General features: G+C 27.3%; 2 protein-coding genes across 2 annotated transcripts; both read left to right on the forward strand.

The window, feature by feature from the left end:
* The first annotated feature begins 5,583 nt into the window (after positions 1 to 5,583).
* Positions 5,584 to 6,269, forward strand: LOC145845078 (tetratricopeptide repeat protein 33-like). Its single transcript, XM_082952503.1, has one exon. It carries the CDS (start codon positions 5,596 to 5,598, stop codon positions 6,172 to 6,174), a length of 579 nt encoding a protein of 192 aa, XP_082808629.1. The 5' UTR covers positions 5,584 to 5,595; the 3' UTR covers positions 6,175 to 6,269.
* An 807-nt stretch (positions 6,270 to 7,076) lies between these two features.
* LOC145828566 (solute carrier family 75 member 1-like) lies at positions 7,077 to 17,544 on the forward strand. The gene is made up of 10 exons (XM_082936324.1): positions 7,077 to 7,235; positions 10,154 to 10,250; positions 11,165 to 11,427; positions 12,035 to 12,220; positions 12,521 to 12,623; positions 12,764 to 12,857; positions 15,841 to 15,964; positions 16,509 to 16,599; positions 16,668 to 16,715; positions 16,878 to 17,544. The coding sequence occupies exons 1-10, from the start codon at positions 7,104 to 7,106 to the stop codon at positions 17,084 to 17,086; spliced, it is 1,347 nt and encodes a 448-aa protein (XP_082792450.1). The 5' UTR covers positions 7,077 to 7,103; the 3' UTR covers positions 17,087 to 17,544.
* The last annotated feature ends 4,225 nt before the right edge of the window (positions 17,545 to 21,769 follow it).

Genomic DNA, 21,769 nt, shown 5'->3' on the forward strand with positions numbered 1-21,769 from the left:
ATTTTGAGTTGTTGGAAATTGAATTGTCCGCACTTGTTTGACTTATCAATATATAGAATGTCCAAATTTGAAATTTCTGAAATTAGGTCGTTGAAATTTGTGTTGTCAAAATTTAAATTGTCAGAGTTTGAATTGCCGGGTTTGAACTGTTCGAATTTGAATTGACGGAATTTGAATTGTCGGAATTTGAATTGTCAGAATTTGAATTTTCGGAGTTTGAACTGTCCGAATTTGAGTTGTCCGAGTTTGAATTGTCGGAGTTTAAATTGTCGAAATTTGAGTTGTCGGAATTTGAGTTGTCGTGATTGAACTGTCCGAATTTGATTTTGTCCTGGACATGACGTTAAAAGGTATCCAAGTTGTGTACGACTCGATAACCGAAAGTTTTTTTCGTGCACCAGGTCCTAGGACCATATATTTTTAGCGCCCTTTTTTATAGTTCAATAAACAATATAAATTGACTTAATTTGAGTAGTCATGTAACTGAAAAAGTCTTTTGTTGCTAACAACTTTTATCACAAGAATCATTTTTATCAGCTTTCAAAAAGTTTTATTTTTGACTTCTACTTGTTGTTTTTCAAAAGTCTTATTCAAAATTTTTATTTAAAATTTTAATTAAGTGCTACTATTTCTTAAATATTTTTAGAGGTTCGAGTTTTTTTCAAAAAAAAAAAACCATATGTAATCTATGGAATTACCCTTAAAAGAAAGTAAGCTACTTAACACTTTAAAAGCTTACTTCCCTATTTTTTGAATAATTTTGTACCCAGTTTTAAAAACACATATACTTCCCTATATTACTAATTGTTTGAAAATTGTTCAACTTAAAAAAATGAGTAATCAATAGGTTTTTTGTTTGTAATCAAAGGTTTATACAACAAAAACAATTTTATGTTTATAATTCAGACATAATTGATGACCTTAATTATTTTTCTAATCCTTAATTAATTAAAGAACAATGTTTAAACCACTAATTCAAGTCTGTACTTAAAACTAACCTGTTTTGATCATATAACTTTGATCATCAGACCCTGGTGTAGGGGTCCTAATGGCATCATTGAAAACTTTATATGTTGAACATTGCAAGATTGAAATCAGTGGTCAACACATAACCAAAAAAGGAAAAAAAGGGGGGGAAGACTGAAACCTGGGTTTTGTTCTTAATGAAACTTCTCAGTCATAGAAAAAAAGTATATACTCACAACTATAGTCAATAGACTCCCCAGAAAACGTTTATCGTTGCAAGGGGTAGAGTTTGAGACTGATTTTTTTTACCATAAAAAAAAAAAAGATTGGCTTGGAGAAATGGTAAGTACTCATTTTGCAACCATAGTTACCATTGACACAACATATCTCCTTCCTTACATTTTTATTTTATTTTTCATTAATTTACTTTATTACTACAAGAGAAACCAGAAACAAACAACACAAGAATACTTAATATTCTATCTATAGTAAATCACAGAACTACATATAATTGAAAACTATAAGATTGTGGGCTAAAATAAATTTCACAGGTTACAGACCTGATCTCCTCAACCAGCCTGAGATTACCACCCTTCTCAATAATAAGGATGCCAACTGTAAAAAGGACACCACTTTTGACAAGGTAAAAGGGGTTGCTTTTGTCTACAAGGTCAAGAACACGACTCCTGGCTGCAAGAGCTCACAATGGTAAAAGTTACATCAAATTCAAACAGTGTGATTACTGCCACAAAAAGTTGTTAGATTTTGAGGTTACAGCAGATCAATTTAACCTAGTTTAAATCTTTTTGAATTGTTAAAATTTCTGGATAGTTTGATATTTTAAGAAAGTTATACACTTTTTGAACTTAATTTAGTTCTACCATTTAATTTTTGTTAATTTTTCCTGTTAATATCCACAGGATGGTCATTTAATTTGGAGTTAAAAAAATTTGAGAAAAAAAAAAAAGTAAAACCTAGAATCTAGAAAAGCCTGAAACTTCGAACAAGTTTGTGAAAAAAATTAAAATCTTAAAATTATTTTTTGTAAACATTGAAAAGACTGGAATATTGAATATTTTTTGTAAATCTAACAGGGATGCCAAAAAACCTGGAATTTGAAAATTTAGGAAAAATTATGGAAAATTCTGGAAATTTAGAAACTTTGAAAATACCTTAAATTTTTAACAGTTTTAACATGAAAAGAAATGAATTTTTAATGGACACAAAAAATCTATCATATAAATAAAAAAACTTTGCTATCATTAACTTTTTTTTGTTATTAAAAAACAAATATAAAGTACCTGTACATTATCTATTTAAAGTTGTTATACTATATAAGACAGTTTTTAACGTTAAACTTTACTTTATACTGAAAATAGACCCAAAAACTTGTACTTTTGAAAACCTGGAAATATAAAAAAATCTGGATGAAACTTCTCATAAACAGTTGGCAACCCTGATCTAAATATTTTACAGATATATTGTTATTCATAGCTGTGAGCAACAAAGTTAAGAACTTCATTTATCTAACTAATAAAAACTTATCAAAAACAAATAAATTTTCTTCAATCATTTCATTCTTTTATGCATTCTAAAGTTTATGAAATGATTTTTTTAATTTGAAGTTTCAACAGAGGCTAAATATAAAATTTATTAATTTGTTTTTGCTTTAACCAGTTTATCTTGTAGAGTAAACGAAGTAAATAATGTTTTTAGTACTATTCATAATATTATATGATAAAGAAAAACAAAATACATTATTGAGGTTGATGATCAAATATTTAATAAAAATTTAATCATCTTTAAAATTTAAAAGCTAGATTTACTTTAATAACATTTTAAATATTTATTCCTGAATTTAGTCTTGAGTTTGAGATTTATTATGGTAACATAAGATATAAAATTATCAAATTTAATTTTAATTTAAATGACCACTCATAGTTACTAGAATAGAATATGTAGTCTATTGTTAGAATAAGATTGGAGGTGCAAACTAAATTATGACATAAATTCAATAAAAAAAAAACTAAGGCTGATTAACACTAGTTTTTGATCACTCAGTTTATATAGTTTCCACACACTCCAGCTAACTCAGCCTAGCATGAAGTTTAAAAAAATCTTAAGCTAACTTAAGTTAGTTTAAACTATATTTAAATTTTAAATTTAATAAGCCTTAATTTAAATTTAAGGCTGACTCTAGCTAACATGTTTTTCTTTTGAAACTTAAACTAGTTTTTAAATTTAAAAAATTCTTAGACTACTTTTTAGTTATGTTGCTGTTTTAGTCTTATATATTTTATAATTTTTATGTTACAGCAACGGACTAATATTTTTGTTTTTGTTTACACTGTGTATTTAAATTATTAAATAACAATTTTTGCCTTTTTCAAGCTTTATAACAAATGTACTTTTCATTGCTAAACATAAATTTTTAAAGCATAGAATTACAGTCCTGATTTAGAAATAAAGTGTGATTATATATAAACTAAATGCAATGGTTCTCAACAACTTATATTTTTTTTCTTAAATTTAGTTGTATGTCACAATAAGGCTTTTGATAAATATGAATATGGTTTAAAAATAGAACAACAGTGTTATACATATTTTAAATAAACTTATGTTTCTAAAATATTTTCTTATACACATTACTGTGCAAAATTCATACTGACAAAAATGTTTGTTGAGGTTTTGAATAATCTTTGTCTGACTTAAGTTAATTAATAGTCTTTCAGTCTAGCTTTTTTTCTGCCTTAAAGCCTGTAGTATAAAGAATGCCAACCTTGTTATTTGGTGTTTGTACTTTACTTAAGTAGCAAATGTGTAAATATTACTGAGATACTACTACATTAATTAATTTACTCACTATTAAAGAATTACACAAAATTTTCACTAAATAAAAGTCAATAAACAACTTTTTACTAATTATACCTATTAATATAAATGAGTAAGATTCAAAGGTTTTACTCAAAGTTAAAATAGTTCACCACATTAACCTTATCTTAAGAGCTGAAATGCTGTTTCAATTGCACGCCTCCCATAAGGAACCTATTATAGTCTCCAACTTTGACCAGCTATATCTCAAAAATTATTTTGAATTTTTAAAATCTGTAAAAAGCAACTTGTAGCTTAGTTAAAACTCAATAAAATAAGATTTAATTGTAAAAAAATTGATTTATCACCCCTATGCCTTAATAAAGAAAGTTTTATCATAAAATATAAATTATAAAATTTATAAATTATAAAAGTTAAATTGTTACTAGCCTAAATTAAAAAACAAAATATTCTGTAATATTATTTTATTTAGATGAATTAAAGTTAAAAAAATATGTTTATGTATCAGAAAAGTTAAAGATAAATAAGTCAAACATTTTTCATTGATCAAAACAAAAAGTTATCAGTTGATGGAAACAGCATGCAATAAAAAGCATACTATCACAAGTGTCCTAAAATCATTCTTTATAGTATCAGGGATGTCAAACACTCAGGACACTCAGGATATTTTGTAGTTTTTAAAATCTCATGACAGCTCGGAATATTTTGAATATTGTTTCTAAACTCAGGCTGAATCAGGATAGTTTTGTTATTTTTTATGAAAAGCTCAGGATAGTATTAGGTTGTTAATAATCTCAGGACAGATTTTTTCTAGATTTTGAATGAGATTTAGTTAATTTAGTTTTAACTTTTTTAAATTTTATAACCAATTTTGTTGAAGAACTTGATTTTTATTAGTTTTGAAAAATAAAATTAAATATTTAAAAAAACTCGGAATGATTCAGGACATTTTAAGGTTAATCAGGATAGTTTATTTTTTGAATCAAAAAGTAGCAACCCTGTATAATAATATTAATGAAAATAATTATAAAAACAAGCTTATTTATTTAGTTCAAAGTATCCTTATAAATAACAGTATCAAACTTGTTTAAAAAAAAATAATTCTTGTAGAAGACAGTAGGTTATAAATAGGTAGGTAAATACAAGAAAAAGCAGTCACGGCCGCCACATACTCAGGTCATTTAGACAAAAAAATGACTCATGCTTGTTTAAAGTATTTTTGAAAAACACAGGCTAGTATTTTGTGTATTTTTGATGGATATAGATAATATAGTATTGATTGATTCTTACTGCAAAAATTATATATATATATAAATTAATTGACAAAATTTAAATTAGTGTTTTATATTTACATTCTAGAGATTTTTTTTGCTGTAAAAGATTGTAGATTGAATAAAAAACAACAGTTGAGATGTTGTCAAATAAATACTTACTTTTAAGTGTTTTGCAAAACATTTTATCAAGATTTTTATTTATTTATTAAAAAAAATATGAAATACAAAAAATGTATAACATGTTTTGTTATGCGATTTTAAAATAAACGTTTGAAATTGTGAACATACTTAATAAGCACACTGTATATTTTATTTTTTGTTAGTTAAAATGTCACTGCTTTAGAGTTTCAAACTAAAACAAAAAGGAGATGAATTAATTTACTATTTTGTTAAACAATAAATGTGCAAAGTAACCTTTTTACTTTTTATGTTATACTCATAGTTTAAAAATAATTGAATGAAAAAGTTTTATAAATAAGAGAGATTACAAGTATATATTTTTCAGTAAATTGGCACTGTAACTATGAATATAAATTTAAACTCTCAAATAAAGTGGAAAAAGACTACCAAGCATCTCAAACGGTCCAAGCATTTCAATGAGGACTCTTCTGAAAGTGACTCTGAAAACCAACTGTGGTTGCCAAAATATGAAGCTCTGTCCATAAAAGCAACAAACAAGGAAACTGGATTAAAGTTAAAGCAAGAGGGCACTGTGCTTGCTGAAAAGGGCTTTTTGAGAGAGGCACTAACAAAGTGGAACAAAGCGGTCGAGCACTTGCCTGATGACCACACAATCCACGAAATGCAGGCCCAAGTGCTCATTATGCTAGACAAAGACATGGCTGCGTGTCAGGCGTGTGAAAAGAGCCTGTTAATCAAGAAAAACTGGAGTGAAGGGTGGCAAACGCTGGCAAGGTCTCAACTGAACATTCAGGACCACCCTCAGGCGCTTCAGAGTTTTTGCAGAGCTTTGCATTTGAACCCAGCCGACTGTGAGATCAGAAAGGAGCTGTATGATACCAGCAGGCTGTTAAAGGAAATTATGAGTCGCCCAACTTTAAAAGTTGAAACAAATGAAGATGTAGAAGATATAAACTTATAGACAATTTTGTAAATGACTTGAAATATAATTAAGTATAGCTTTTATACAAATTAAGTATAAAATTTATTTAGTTTGTTCTCTTTATGCAGTGTTTATGTACAAATATAAAAAGACTATAATTCTATTTTAAATGGTCAAGAATTTAGTTAAATTATTGCTTAGATAATTTATACTTTTAACGTTTTTTTTCTATAGAATATTTAGAGCAAATAAATAATAAATTTATTTATTTGCTCTATTAACTAAGTATAAAATTAAAACTTTTTACTTGTTTCAACTTGAAACTTTTTTTATTTTTTATAAAAAATGTTATAGGTTCGGAGAAAATATTTTTAGAATTCAATTTATTTTAATTGCTTATATGTACTCAAGTTGTTTAAAAATAAGTTGTAATTGATTTTAAGCGAACTGTTTAATCTTGTAAAATACTTTTAAAAATTTAATTTGCAAATTTAATTACAATAAATAAAACAGTTGTCTAATTATAAATGCAGTATAATAAAACAATAAGATTTGAAAAGTTTTATTAAGGTAATGACATCTACAACAAATTTTTGTTATTTTTGAAAATATGACATTTTACTTTTTTAGATCCGTATTTTGAACTAAGCATGTGATACGTATGTATAGCAGTGTAGTAATTAGTAAAAACAAATCAAATCATTTATTAGTGTCAAAACTAATAAAAAAATATTAGGGAATACTTAACTCCTGTTAATAATACAAGTTTACTTTTAACAATAATTACAGTATATTTTTAAGCAGCAAACTTGTGTCATTTTACTTAAAAATAGTTATAAATAAAAGTTTTAATGTAATAGTTCAATAGAGTAAACTTAAAGTTCTATATATTTCTTGATAACTTTATAGTTAATAAAATTATTTTATTAATCAAAGTGTAAAACAAAAAGATTAGGAAAAAAGTAGATATGATGAGCAGTCAAAAAGAAAAGAGCGTCCTAAAAACAGTTTTTATTTCACTAGTGATTGACTTGCTAGGGTTCACAGTAATTCTACCTCTATTTCCGTCCTTACTGGAGCATTACGACACACATGATCAGGTAAATAATAATTGTATGATTGAGTAAACCTTGTTGTTTGTTTTTAGTTTGTACTATATAAAGTTATAAAAGTTTTAAAATTCTTATTATTTTTTATTTATAAGCAGAAAAATTACCATTTTTTTGTTATTTTAATTGTATTTGAATCAGTAATTTGTATGTATATTAGTTGTTAAACACACTAAAATTATAAAAAGTGTTATAAGTTTAATAACTGAACTAATTTGATAATAATACAATCTAAAACTAGTTAAAAGATGCTTCTTGCCAATGTCAATCAACCTAGAACAAATTATTTATTTCCATAAAAGTAGTTGTAGTTAAAAAGATGGAGTGTAAACTACATGAAACCTTAATAATTTAGAGTTTGAACAATCTTATATAATTAAATAACATATTTTAAACCAACACTACTCACAACATACCTGGGCTAATCTCAGAATTGAGTCTGATTGATTAGTAACTTATCGAGGAAATTATTTTATTGAAAGTTATTCTTAACTGAATGAATAGTAGTATGTGAAAAGAATAATTACTTTCTGATTAATAGTAATTAGAATTTAAAAAACTGTTAATTTCTACAGAAATGTTTCAGAAAGTTATAAAGTTTTTATAAAAATATAATTTATAGTTTTTAAGACTATTAAAACAACTCATATCAATAAATTATAAAATACATTTTTTACACCAGTTTATTTATAAATATAAACTCAACTAAAAACACAACCTTTTTTAAACGATAACACAGCCACATATATAGTTTACACCACAAAACTGAATAAAACATGAAGTTTTATAAATTATAATGTGTTTAAAAGTTTGTATTAGATGAAAAATATGTACCTATTGTTAACTTTATTTTGTAACCAGTTAAACCTTAATATTAGATTGCTTCTTATGTTTTTACTTCTATTAAGCTAAAAGCAAATTTTTAGATTGTTTAAAAACTAAGAAATACTTTATATGAGAACGGGTCAAATATGCACGAAGACATTTTTGCACATAGGGTCTAATATGCATGAAGGGACTCTTTTACTCAAAGACTTTTTTGCCCGAAGGGTCATTTTTGCACAAAGGGTCATTTTTGAAGGAGAGTAAAAAAAGTAAATAAAAAGATAAATTGTTTAAAAAAAAAAGTTACTGACCAAAGGTAAGGGGGTAACAGTGATAGTGAAATTAAAAGTAAAATAACAAAAACAAAATACAAAATAAAAACTAGAAAAAAAAGATTTACTTACCAAGGGTAAGGGTTAAGGTACAGTGATATATAAAAAAATACCTAGTATAAATTATTAATAAAAAATAAAAAATTATATAACAGTAAAAAAAGAAAAAATACTACCAACTGAGAGTAAGGGTTAGGGGTAGTAGTAAAAAGAAATTCAAGTAAATTAGGAAAAAGTAATTAAAGCAAATATTTTTTTTGGATCAATCTACAACCGTGCAAAACTGTCTTTGTGGAAAATTGACACCGCGCAAAAGTATCTTGTGCAAAAATATCCCTTAGTGCAAAAGTGTCCCTTCGTGCATTTTAAACTCCTACTCATTTTATATAATTTGTGGAAAGTTAAGATTATACTGCATCATACTTTTAAAATCATATGTAGATAAACTATAAACTATACTATAAAATATTTTTTTTTCTTGTTCATTTCTAACACACTTGACTAACTAATATACTTGTCTAAGTTTGTGTACTAACTTACAAGTATAGTATTAAAATGAAAATTGTAATAAGTAAGTTTTAATTCATATATTTAAATTAAAAAATGTCTTATAATATAAATATTAATTAAAATAGTATAACAGTCTAAATAAAAATGCTTAAATTTATTTAACATGTTAATATACTAAATTTTAATTTATCAAAATATTTTAGTTATAAAAGTTACAAAAAATAAATAAATGATGGTTTAAAAATCTACCAGTTTATTGCAATATTTTGTTCAAAATAAATTCGGACAACAGTCCTTCATCAGTGAACTTTAAAACTATAATTAGTTAGTTATAAAAGTAAATGTTTTTTTCAAACTTAAATAGTTTAAGCTAAAAATTATGAGAATAAAATTATTTTGTAAAAAAATATTTCTTAATAAAATATTAAATTAAACTGTTTATCAGCTAGTTTTCATTTTTTTTGACAGATTTTACTATAAATAAAAAAAATATTTTTTTAGTTAAAGATACCAAAAATTTAGTTTTAATTTAAAACATTTTTTGTATCAAACTATATAATTTATTATAAATTAACAGAATAGTATTTTTAGTTTTTTGTTAAGTACGATAAAGAATACTTAAAAATACTTTAAAACTATTAATAATTTTTAAGCAATAGGTACTCTTCTTCACTAAAGTAATACAAAGTTTTGCAATTAAAAATTTCAATTAGCTGCAAACATTAAAAGCTTAATTACAAATTTAGCTATGATGTAAAGTTAAAAGAAAATGTAATGCTTTTATAATGAAGATGTCAAGCAGGCTAATAAAGATATTAAATGTACTTTTTAAATATTTTTTCTTTAGCTATTTTGATGTTATTAAAAAAGTTATCCTCGCTCACTCAAAACATTTTTGCTATAGTAAAAATCCTAATTTATAAATTTATATTTAAATAGTATTTAAAGTTGTTTGTACACATGGAGTGTACGTATAATTGTGAGTTCTGAATTTATTAGTTCTAAAAACATTTTGAATTAAAATAAAATCTTTTCTACTAACTTAAGCAAACCTAAAAATTTTTTCACTTCGAAAATTGGTTTTGAGTAAAAAACTGGTTAGTTATAACTCTGGTTTCAGTTTCATTATGTGTTGTAGATTTTTTGTGTAAAATTAAAATAACTTTTAATTTAAATTACTAATGATAATTTATTTTTAAACACAAAATTTTGTTTTAAAATAAGTTTTTTTTTTGTATTTAGACTGCTGTATACCGTTTCATGAAGTCAACAGTGCAGAACTTTCGTTCCATGATTGGTGTACCTGAGACAGAAAATATTGATTCTGTGCTGTTTGGAGGTTTTTGTTTATTTGTCTTTTTGAATTACTAAGCCCAAAAATATATATTCATTAAAGTTAAAATAATAAGAACTATTTATATAAAAACTTTAAACAATGTTGAACTACCTAAAAGAAAAGTAGTTTACTTTAGTTAGTAATTTAAAGTTCTAAAGTTAATATTAGGTTAATGATCGTGTTATATTCAATTGAAAATAATGTTTAGTAATCACTTTATTTAGTATTTATCAGTTTTTTTTTTTAATCACCCAAATTATTATATTATACAAAAATATAATTTTTAATATATAGCTATTAGTTTAGTACAAATCAGTAAAAGTTTAAAGTTTTTTCTGTTATACTAAAATTTATTCAGTTATAAATTTGTTATCGAACACTTTAATTTTTTTTTCCCAAAAGAATGAGTGTTATTAAATACTTTAATACTAAGTATACTATCAATTTCACATATATGAGTTTTATGCTTGTATATATTTTTTAATTTGCAGTTGAATATTGATTTACATTCTTAGCTGATTTATAACTAATGTTTTTAAATATAATCCTTCAGTTATTTATTACTAATTTATATATGATTTTAAACCTATTCGATGTTAGATTGAGAATTTCGAAGTACTTTGTCATTTCCTTAAACTTTTACTAGTTTCAATTTTTGTTTTTTAAATGAATGTTTTCAGAAAAGTTATCTTCTAAATTTTAAAGATTTCAAATAAACATTCTTGTTATTCACAGCAAAAATATTCTCTAAACTCAAAAATACAAATAAGTAATAGAATCAGATTAATCGCCTTGAAAAAGTTACCAATAAAATCAATTTAAGACTTTCAGCTGAAAAAAATGCATTTTAAAGTAAAATGTTACGGTTTTAAAAAAGAAGTTTAAATAAATAATTTGTGAAGCAAAATTTCCGCCAGGCATGATTGGCTCCTTGTTCTCGCTCCTCCAGTTCCTCAACTCTCCCGTCTTCGGCGCTCTCTCCGACGTCCACGGCCGCAAAATGATGATTGTGACGTCACTGGTGGGCTCGTCGCTGTCCTGCCTGCTGTGGGCCGCGTCGGACAACTTCGCGATGTTCCTGGTGGCGAGGACGGTGGCGGGGCTGAGCGAGGCCAACGTCAGCATCAGCACGGCGGTCATCGCCGACCTGGCCGACAAAAAGTCCCGGACGCAGGGAATGGTTGGTTGTTGCATGAAGTGTATAGTGTTTTCTTAGGTTGTTTGAATACTGTTACGAGCTTTCAAAATGTTAATATATGAAGTGTATTTATATTTTTTAATATTTTTATTGTTTTAGTTATTGTTAACAAATTAGATTAGTTTAATCGAATTTTTTTGTTTTACAATTGGTATAATAGCTTTTTTTAAGATAAGCTTATACTTTTTTAAAGTTAGCTACAGTTTCATTATGATTTGTATGTAATATTTTTAGCGTTTATGTTTTACTAATGTTGTTTAAAAATAATTTTAATTTTTCTTGTACATATAAAGTTGATTATCTATTGTTTACTATCTTAATAATGTGAAATTTTAGTAAGATGTTGTTATAAAGCGTGTATGAAGTCACGCATGACAAAGTTATTTTAGCAATGAGTTTTATTGTTTTTACTTTAGAGAACTTACATGCCTTTAAGTTAATTATAAAAGTAAACTTTTGGAATTTCTTAATCCCTTTTAAAACTACATTATTACACTCAAAGTTTGTACTACAGTTTAAATTACTTCACGCTTCTAAGAAATGTTTTCGTAAAGTTAATGCGCTCTATTTTATTTTAAGTTATTTTTAGGCAGTCATCGGCATCGCGTTTTCCATCGGGTTTATATGCGGACCGATGATTGGGGCTTGTTTCACCCACGTTTTCAGCGGGCACAAGTTCTTTGTCGGGCCGGCAATCTTCGGTTTTGTGATCACTGTGGTCGACGTGATTTATGTTTCCATGTGCTTGGTCGAAACGCTGCCGGAAAGTAAAAGGGTCAGTTTTCGTGTGCTTGAAATAATATTTTGATAACGCTTATAAATAGTGTTTCGAATATTTTTTCTTGTTTTAGAGCGGAACTACTTTTGATCGATAGTTTTGTAAATATTTATCTCAATACGTAAGAAAGGAGTATTAAAAAAATTTAATTTTGAGGAAAGTATATTTTTTTACTTGTTTAGAAAACACTATTTAAATTTTTCCAGCAAAAGTAGTCGATATGTCCTACATTATAAATTATTTTTTATTAAATATTTTTGTGCAAGGAAACTTAAATTTTTTTTGAATATTTTAAAGGCAAGTTCGGTAAGTGGAAGTATAAAAGATTTTAGACATTTACTAAATCCAGTTTCCTTGTTCAAATTTTCCTCTGTAAAATCTCTATCAGAGTCTAAATCAGGTTGGTTTTATTTTTCTTAAAAACTTTATAAGTTACATTTTTTAGTTTGAAAATGCTTTAGTAGTTTCTTAAAGTTATTTCGACTTAATTTTTTTTTCATAAAAAACATGTACAATCTATTAGTAACAATATTATTGCAGTAAATTCAGTGCGCAAGCTTGGATTTATTTATTTTTCATATCTCTTTCTTTTTTCCGGATTGGAATTTACACTTTCCTTCGTGGCTTACAAGAGGTTACATCAAACTTTTTTATATACAAAAAGACTTTATTCAAACTTTATTAAATATTTAGTAAAATTATTAAATGCTAAATAATTTTTTGAGTCTAGCTATTTAAATGTTAGTACTTATTTGCTCTTATATATATATATATATATAAAATTAGAATTAAGTTATTTAACTTAATAAATTATATTTTTCACACTGAGCCCACCTTGAGGGCTTTATTAATAAAAAGGTTTATTTAAAGATGCAAAACTCGAAGAACTCAAGTTTCGTGATTACTCACTCATCAGCTTCAAAACAAGTTTAAAATAAAGCACAAAACAAAATCACTAATGAAGGTAAAAAATTTTTTGCATAAATAGATTATGACGTAATTTTGAAACTATCAAAAAATCGTGCAAAACGGCTTGTGCAAAAACTAATCTACCAACAGACAATAAACTAGCGAAAATTCATATAACTTCAGTGAGTAACTACATATTAGGACAGATAATTGGAAGAGATAAAGATAAAATTAAGATGCAAATTGAAATTTAGGTTATTTTAAGATGAAATTAAAACTTGTTAAACTTTAAAAGCGACTTTTTTATATGTCTACAAGACGATACAAACGTCTACAAATACACGATACAAACGACGATTTGTATCGTCTTGTAGACATATAAAAAAGTCGCTTTTAAAGTTTAACAAGTTTTAATTTCATCTTAAAATAACCTAAATTTCAATTTGCATCTTAATTTTATCTTTATCTCTTCCAATTATCTGTCCTAATATGTAGTTACTCACTGAAGTTATATGAATTTTCGCTAGTTTATTGTCTGTTGGTAGATTAGTTTTTGCACAAGCCGTTTTGCACGATTTTTTGATAGTTTCAAAATTACGTCATAATCTATTTATGCAAAAAATTTTTTACCTTCAATAGTGATTTTGTTTTGTGCTTTATTTTAAACTTGTTTTGAAGCTGATGAGTGAGTAATCACGAAACTTGAGTTCTTCGAGTTTTGCATCTTTAAATAAACCTTTTTATATATATATATATATATATATATATACAAAAAATCGGAAAACAGTCTCATCGAAAAAATTAATAATGAAGCAAAGGAAATAGTATTGAAAAACAAAATAAAAGGTAAAATTCCCAAACTTTCTCAACAACAATGTTACATTACTTTAAAAGATCATAAACCAAACTTCCCAAATAAACTAAGTTGTAGAATAATTAATCCGGCAAAAACTTTTATTGGCAAACCTGCAAAAACTAATTTAGATAGAATCAACAATTTTATAAGATCAAAAAGTAATTTAATACAATGGAAAAACACTTACGAGGTATTGAACTGGTTCAATAGCTTAAGCAATAAACCAAATTTAAGGTTTATCAAATTTGATATAGTGAGCTTTTATCCTGCCATCTCAGCAACAATTTTGGAAAACTCCTTCAATTTTGCTGCAGGCCTAACTAAAATCACGGAAAATGAAAAAGAGCTAATCAGACATTGCTGTAAATCAATACTGTTCCACGAGGGTGAACCACGGTCAAAAAAGCATAACAAGAACAGCTTTGATGTACCAATGGGAAGCTTTCATGGCGCAGAAATTTGCGAACTGGTTGGCCTATACATTTTAGATAAATTGAAGAAGGAAAAGATCTTTAGAGGTGGTAATTTTGGTATATACCGTGACGATGGTTTAGCAGTGGTGGACATCCTACCGGGACCAGATATGGAGAGAAAAGTCAAACATCTAAGAAAAGTCTTTAAAAACATTGGTTTTGATGTCACCATCGAAGCCAATCTGTTTGTAACAGACTTCTTAGATGTAACATTAGATCTTCAAAATGAAAGCCATAAGCCGTACAGAAAACCAAATGCGCATACGGTTTATGTGAATAGCAAGTCAAACCATCCAGAGCATGTGTTAAAACACATACCGGTTGCAGTGAACAACCGCCTCCAGAAGATTTCTAGCAGTCAAAGTATTTTTAAGGAAACAACCCAACAATACCAGGAAGCTATAAGAGAAAGTGGATACGATCACGAGTTAGCCTATAGCCACAAAAACGAGAAGGGTAACAACAAGAAAAGAAGGAGAAGAAATATTTTATATTTCAACGCTCCATTCTGCAAAAGTGTGGCAACACGGGTTGGGAAGCGCTTCCTAGAGATTGTGGACAAGAAGTTTACTGAAAACTATCCATATTGTAAAGTTTTTAACAGGAAGACACTAAAAGTGTCCTACTCCTGCATGCCAAACATGAAACAACTTATAATGGCACACAATCGAAAGATGTTAGACACGCAGTACAAAGAGAGGCGAATGTGTGACTGCAAAAAACAAGAATGCCCGGTAAATGGAAGTTGCCTGGAAAATGTTATATATAAAGCGACAGTCATAACTGATAACCAGACCAAGTTTTATGTAGGGTCGACTGGACTATCGTTCAAGAATCGCTACACAAAGCACAAGCACAGCTTCAAACACGAAAAACATAAAAATACGACAACTTTATCGCAGTACATTTGGAAACTAAAAAATGACGAAGTTAATTTTAAAATTCAGTGGGAAATATTAACAAGAACGAAAAATAAATACAGTTTTAAAAAACGGATGTAAATTGTGCAATGCGGAAAAAATCGAAATTTTAAAAGTTAAGAAATCTGAATCTTTAAACAAAAGAAACGAATTACAAACTGGATGCATACATTATAGAAAGCAATTTATCTAAAAACTCTATTAATAATTTTGTCTAAAATCAACTATCTATTATTACGTAATACCTAATTTTGTATAATTTTATTGCTGTACTTACAAGTTTGCTTTTCATTGAATAAAACTTGGCTGAGGACGCGTATTAAACGCAGAAACAGCTGTACCAAGCAAAAGTTTATTTTGTGTATGTTATTTCTATATATATATATATGAATAAAAAACATGTTCATGTTTCTAAAAGCAGGCTAAATTATGTTTATTAATAAAATAAATACATTTTAGGTTTAATTACACGAGAATGGATTTAGGAAAGATGTTTGCAGTTTTGGGCTGCACGATGGCATTAGTTCAAGGCGGTTACATCAGAAGGAAAATGGTTGGAAATGAAAAAAAGTTAGCTGTTAAAGTAAGAACTTTGATTTTGTGTCAAAACCAATAGTGATTTTCTTCAGCTCAAAATATTACATGCAATCGAACATCTACGGATTTTTGAAATGTATAAAATGATTTTTAAATGCAATGATAAAAGTACTTTAGAATAAAAATTAATAAAGAAAACTTTTTGTAAAGCTCGTTAAAGTATTTAGTACTTTAAGTGACACGTTAATTTTAGATGTAGCCGTTGAAAAATAGATAAATATTATTATTTGATTTTTTTTTTTGACAAATTTGAAAGCTTTTACAGACTAGATTATTAAACATTACGAATACATCTGTCCTACAAGAACCATACACTTTATTAAGATATAATTTCTAGACGATTAAATTTTTTTTACTTGTATAAAGTAACCTTACAATTTAAAAGAGAAGCTTAGTGTTAAACTAAAAAAGCTGAGCTGTAAATACAACTTATGCAAACTCATCTGTGTATAATTATGTTTTGTAACACTCTTTTATTACAACAAATTAGTAAAATTTTTACTAAGTTTTCAACCGAACAATATTTTAAGGGTTTGCTGCTTCTTATACCGGGATTTGTCATCATTGGACTGGCCAACCAAGCTCACCTGTTTCACGCTGGACTCTTTTTGTTCAGTTTCGGTGAGTGTTTGAAAGTTTTATTAGAGTTATTGAGTTAACGTGTATTTCCAAATTTAATTTATCAACAGCTGCAGCTTCGGTAGTGCCCTGCCTTACTTCAATGGTTTCCAATTTCGGTCAGTTTACAATCCGTATTTCAGTATTTTTTAATTTTAAAAGGTAAAAGCTGTATTAATTTTGGTATACTGTGTGAACAGTGTAAATTTTATAACTTTAAAGTTAATTATTCTAAGACCTTACAGTTTAAGTCCCAGTTACTTTAATCTACAAATCTACAGGCACCGAAAGCGAGAAGGGCAAGTTGATGGGGATATTTCGGTCACTTGGGGCGCTCGCGAGGGCCACTGGTCCGATATTCATGTCCTCATTGTACTGGATCCACGGGGCTACTTTTACTTACTTGCTGGGAGCATTTTGCCTGTTGGTACCACTAATTAAAATAAGAAGCCTAAAAGTTGAAAATTTTGCAGCTGGCAAAAAAGAATGAGCCGAATTAGATTTGGTCGCGGTCAATCATAATTAATTAAAGCATTAAATTTTTTTTAAAGTATTTTTAGCCTACAAAAAATGCACGGCCGACAGTGATTGCCTGTATGTTTATATTAGAAGTTTTTACAATGCATATTCGTTATACAGCCCTAAGAAGATTAAAAATGAAGCGTTTACACGATACACCAATTATTTATTTTAAAATATTTTTTTGCTTGACATTTACATTTTTAATCTAGATTATATATATATATATATATCATTTACAAGATTACTTTTATATTAAATCTACTCTCATATAAAAAAAATATTTGCAGTCTTTTTTATTTTTGTCCATTCGATAATACTTTTTTAAAGATTTTATTAATCATATTGCTTTAAGTTTTTAAAAGCATATTTACTGTTTGTGTAAATTCAAAATTTTAAATCAAAACTTCAATTTATTTTTCATCTTTAATCAGCTTAAAATTTGACTCGTTTTATCTATGCAAAACATTGATTCTGTATGAGTGCTTCCAAAAAACAAAGTGTAACTTTAAAATTATATTTGGTTGTTTTTTAATAACTCTTCGTATAATAAACTCAAAATATTAATTAGGTTATTTCTGAAAATAAAAAAATAACGAACAATTTAACAAAAAAAAACTATTATTGAAATATTAGTTCTTGTTGCCCCACATTAGGAAGTCGGTGACGATCCTGCCCGCCCTGTAAAACATCTTCACCACTCCTCTGCTGTTCTTCTGGTCCTGCTGCTGTGTCGTTTCCTTGGTCGTCTCCACACCCGTCTCTATCTCATCCTCCTCGCGAAGCCTCTCCTGTCTGTGATGCACACACTATGGTTGTGGAATGCATAGAGTATAATCAATTTTGATGAAGAAAATAAGAATTAAATACTGTTATTTATTTGGAGGAGTAGTTCGCAAAAACATTGTTATAAATTTTTTAGATTCCAAATTGTTCGGGCAGAGTTTTTTCTTTAAAAGCTATAGTTGCACGTTGCAGTGTCAAAATATACATAGCTAATATAAAACTTCCTGACACCTAAAGTTCGATTTAATTGAACAATTAAATAAAGTAAAAAGTTTTTAAGGAATTTAGAAATTTATAAATTATCGACCGTCAGTTTTTAACAAATTTACTAGCGTTAATTATAGTGGCACAACCTCTTTGAAAGTTAATGAAACTATCTCTAATTTTTTTAAAGTTTCTATTTCAGAATAACAAAATTTACAAGTTTAACTTTGTTTACCATAAAGTTAAGTTTTGTTGATACAGACCGTAAATTTACAGCAAAACTTAATAATTCAAAAGTCAGATAGAAATAATTGTAAAATATCGTAAAAGTTTATACCAGGAAAGAACATTTTAATTTTTTTCTTTGCTTTAAAAGTCTAAAACGCAAATAATGTCTAATTACTTTCATTTCGAATGGAGCAAGACAAGCACTTTAAGTTCTATTTAAACTAATTAAAAATTTCTTTGGTTATCTTAACCATCTTCAAATAATTCAAAGTTTTATATTTTTTTGATTTATTTAATTTTTTCAATTTAAATGTACCATTTTGCATATAACATAATAAAATATTCTGATATAGTGCTTCCTCACTTATCAGGTTATCGCTTATTCAGTCGGTTTAAGTCGATAAGTAGATTTATTTTATCCAGCTAAAATCAATACTTTATTATAAGTACATGTCTAGTTTTATTGCAAAAAGCAGTTTGTAGTAACGTGATAGTTCTTAGAAAACTTAAACTTGATGTTATAATTTATGTTTTCGCGACATATAACTATAAAAATACTAAAGGGCTACTCCGAACACCAAATTTTTGATTGCGATGAAACTGGGTTGTATTAAAGAATGTTGCCGGGACATACCTTTGCATTAGTACACGACCGGCCAGTTGAAACAAAAAACCAGAATTGTATTACAACTTATCCAATACCGTGGTTTTTATACTAGGAAACGAGAAAGTTATGTCAAACAAACCTCTAACCTTTCTTTTTTTGAAGAGTTCCGGTATTAGTTAAACTGTTTACGATGTAATTTGTTTTCGTTGAATCATTTTTCAACTTCACAAAGTTTTATTACGTTTATTATTTGTCTGTTTTACCTCTTTGCTTCGTTGAAAAAAGTTAAAAAAAAAATTAACAATTAATTAAGTGTACGTTTAAATATGCATTTCTTGATGTTAATGAAATAGATGATAAAAAAAGATGTTATGTTTTTATCCAGCCTTATTTACAAAAAGAGATGGCCGTATAAGCGAGGAAGCAGTGTACAAGTATAGATTTTCAGTATTAAAACGATATACTTTTGTTTCTATAATATTTTTCTATTAAAATTTTGAACAGTTTTGATTTTTTTATATAACAATATAAATCTAATAAAACAAACTTTTAATTTGAAATTGCACAAATACAGTTCTCATAATCATAATCCGCTGAATAACCAGACCAAGTGCAAACTAACCCGGAAGTGTCTCTGTCCCTGATAGTCAGTCCGGATGCCACTTCTGCCAGGTTCATGAAGTCGTTCACCACTATCTGGCTGTTAGGCTTCAGCATCGATATCTTCGCACTGTTGTTTCTCTGCGCGCTCTCGTTTGCTGTGACAAAACAGTCATGAGCACAACCGCGCTATTACTTGAAATATGAAGTAAAATTTTGCATAAAATCAAGAAATTTAAACAATTTTTTAGTGCAGTTCAAAATGAAAAATAATAATAAGCTGTTGAAAATAGCTCCTTTATAACGTTTTTAGTTAAAAAAGTTTAAATTTCTGGAAGTCAATTCTACCCTAAGTTTTTTTAACTTCAATCAACTAACGATTGGGGTGCATCACGAGAGACCTCAGAAAGGAAATTTGATCTTTCGGTGTCTCGCAGTGAGAGTACTGACTTTTCATCCTTTTAAGTCTTCCTCTATCATTTAGCAGGTTTGCAAGGTTCGATAACTTGTTCTGTCATTTTGGTATGTGTGAGTTGTTATGGAAAATTTGACGATTAATTAATAAAAAGGTTATAATATTCAGAAGTTAATAGTTTCTTAAATGAGATATAAAACAAACTTTATCAGTGCTTCCCGAAAAAATGACTCCAGGCTTTTCTGAAGTCAACCTATCAATGAAAACTGTCTTTTTCGTCGAAGATTTCATTGTGACATTGTTCATTTTTTGTTCTTCTGTCGGTTCAACTTTAAATATGTTGTAAACTTTAAAAATTTGATTATGAAGCTAATCAAAGTGTTTTAATTTTTACTTACAACCGACTAGATAAGGAAAATTAGTTGAATAAGACTCTTGTATAGTTTCAATAACTTTTAATCAAAAGTTTTGAGGTTTATTTATCAAAATGTTCTAAAATAGTTTTTTAACGAAAGTTTTAAACACTTGTTGAAAAAAAAACAAGTAATTTTTAAAAACTATTTGTTATCAGTCGTAGTACTAATGTCAATATTGCAACTAATGTTGATTTAAAAAATATATGGTGTAAAGCGCGCATGTTTGTTTGTAGTTGATTTTTATGTTGCTATCAAAACACAACAAACTGTTCAATAGCAGCGAAGTTTTGACGGCGTGAACTGGGTGAACCCCGCACATGATCTGGTGGGAGTTGCCGTATCCAAAAGCCCCGTAGTTGAAAGTGTATCCCAGGTCGATCTCAGACGTCTTGCGGTTTTTCAGGTTCATCTGAATCGTCCTGCTGCCTCGCATTTCGTTTACAAGGTCCATCAGTTTTATTTCGGCTTCCCTGTATTGAAATTAGCAAAAATGAGTGTTTTATACACTCAACTGAATGTATAATACAGTTTTTAAAACTTTTTTGTTTTTTTTTAGTTATATTCATCTTAAATCAAAAAGAAATAGCTTATCAAAAAATCTTGAAGTTTTATATTTTATACTATTAGAAATTTTTTAGGAAAAAAATATTAACTGTTTTAAAGACTTATAGTATAAATTTGAATAAAATATGTTTGCTAGTTTAGTTTATAGAAAAGTAGAATAAAACTGGTTTATAATATATGTACACTCATTAAAAAAACGGAATAGTTTTCGGTAGATCCTAAATACTGTTACAGCTAAGTTTTATAAATATAACACCCTAAAAATAATACTGGAAAGTATAAATATTTTGTAGGATAATTGAATTAGTCAAAGAATTTAGTTTTTAATATAGTAGTTTTGTTATAGATTTTTCTGTTTAAAATTTGTAAGAAACACAATAAAAACTTTAACAACTAACTGTTTAAGGTTTGAAACGATGTAGGTATATATGCTAACAATTTTTTTAAATATTAAAAAACTTCAATGAACTTGTATCATTGGGATGTTTTGCTAGGAAACATCATTAATAACTATCATTTTAAGAATTTATAAATACATACAACAAGGTTGCAAGGGTTAAGAAAGTTAGTTACTTATGATGTTTTCCTATAAAGTTTAGAATTAGCAAAACAGTTGAAATGTTATTGCAACATTTTAGAAAGTACTTAGTTTATTAAAACTAACAACTTAGTATGATATTATTAATTAAAAAAACTCCATCGAATTATGTTACTAATTTAAACAGAGAAGCATTGTTAGTTTAAACAAACTAAGTGTACTTTTTAAATTTTTATTGTTGAATAAGTTTATCAACCTGATTTAAATACAAGATGTATGAACTAATATTTTGATCG

This window comes from Thalia democratica, chromosome 1 (assembly GCF_965202585.1).
Source record: "Thalia democratica chromosome 1, ktThaDemo2.hap1.1, whole genome shotgun sequence".
In the NCBI taxonomy this organism is placed as follows: domain Eukaryota; kingdom Metazoa; phylum Chordata; class Thaliacea; order Salpida; family Salpidae; genus Thalia; species Thalia democratica.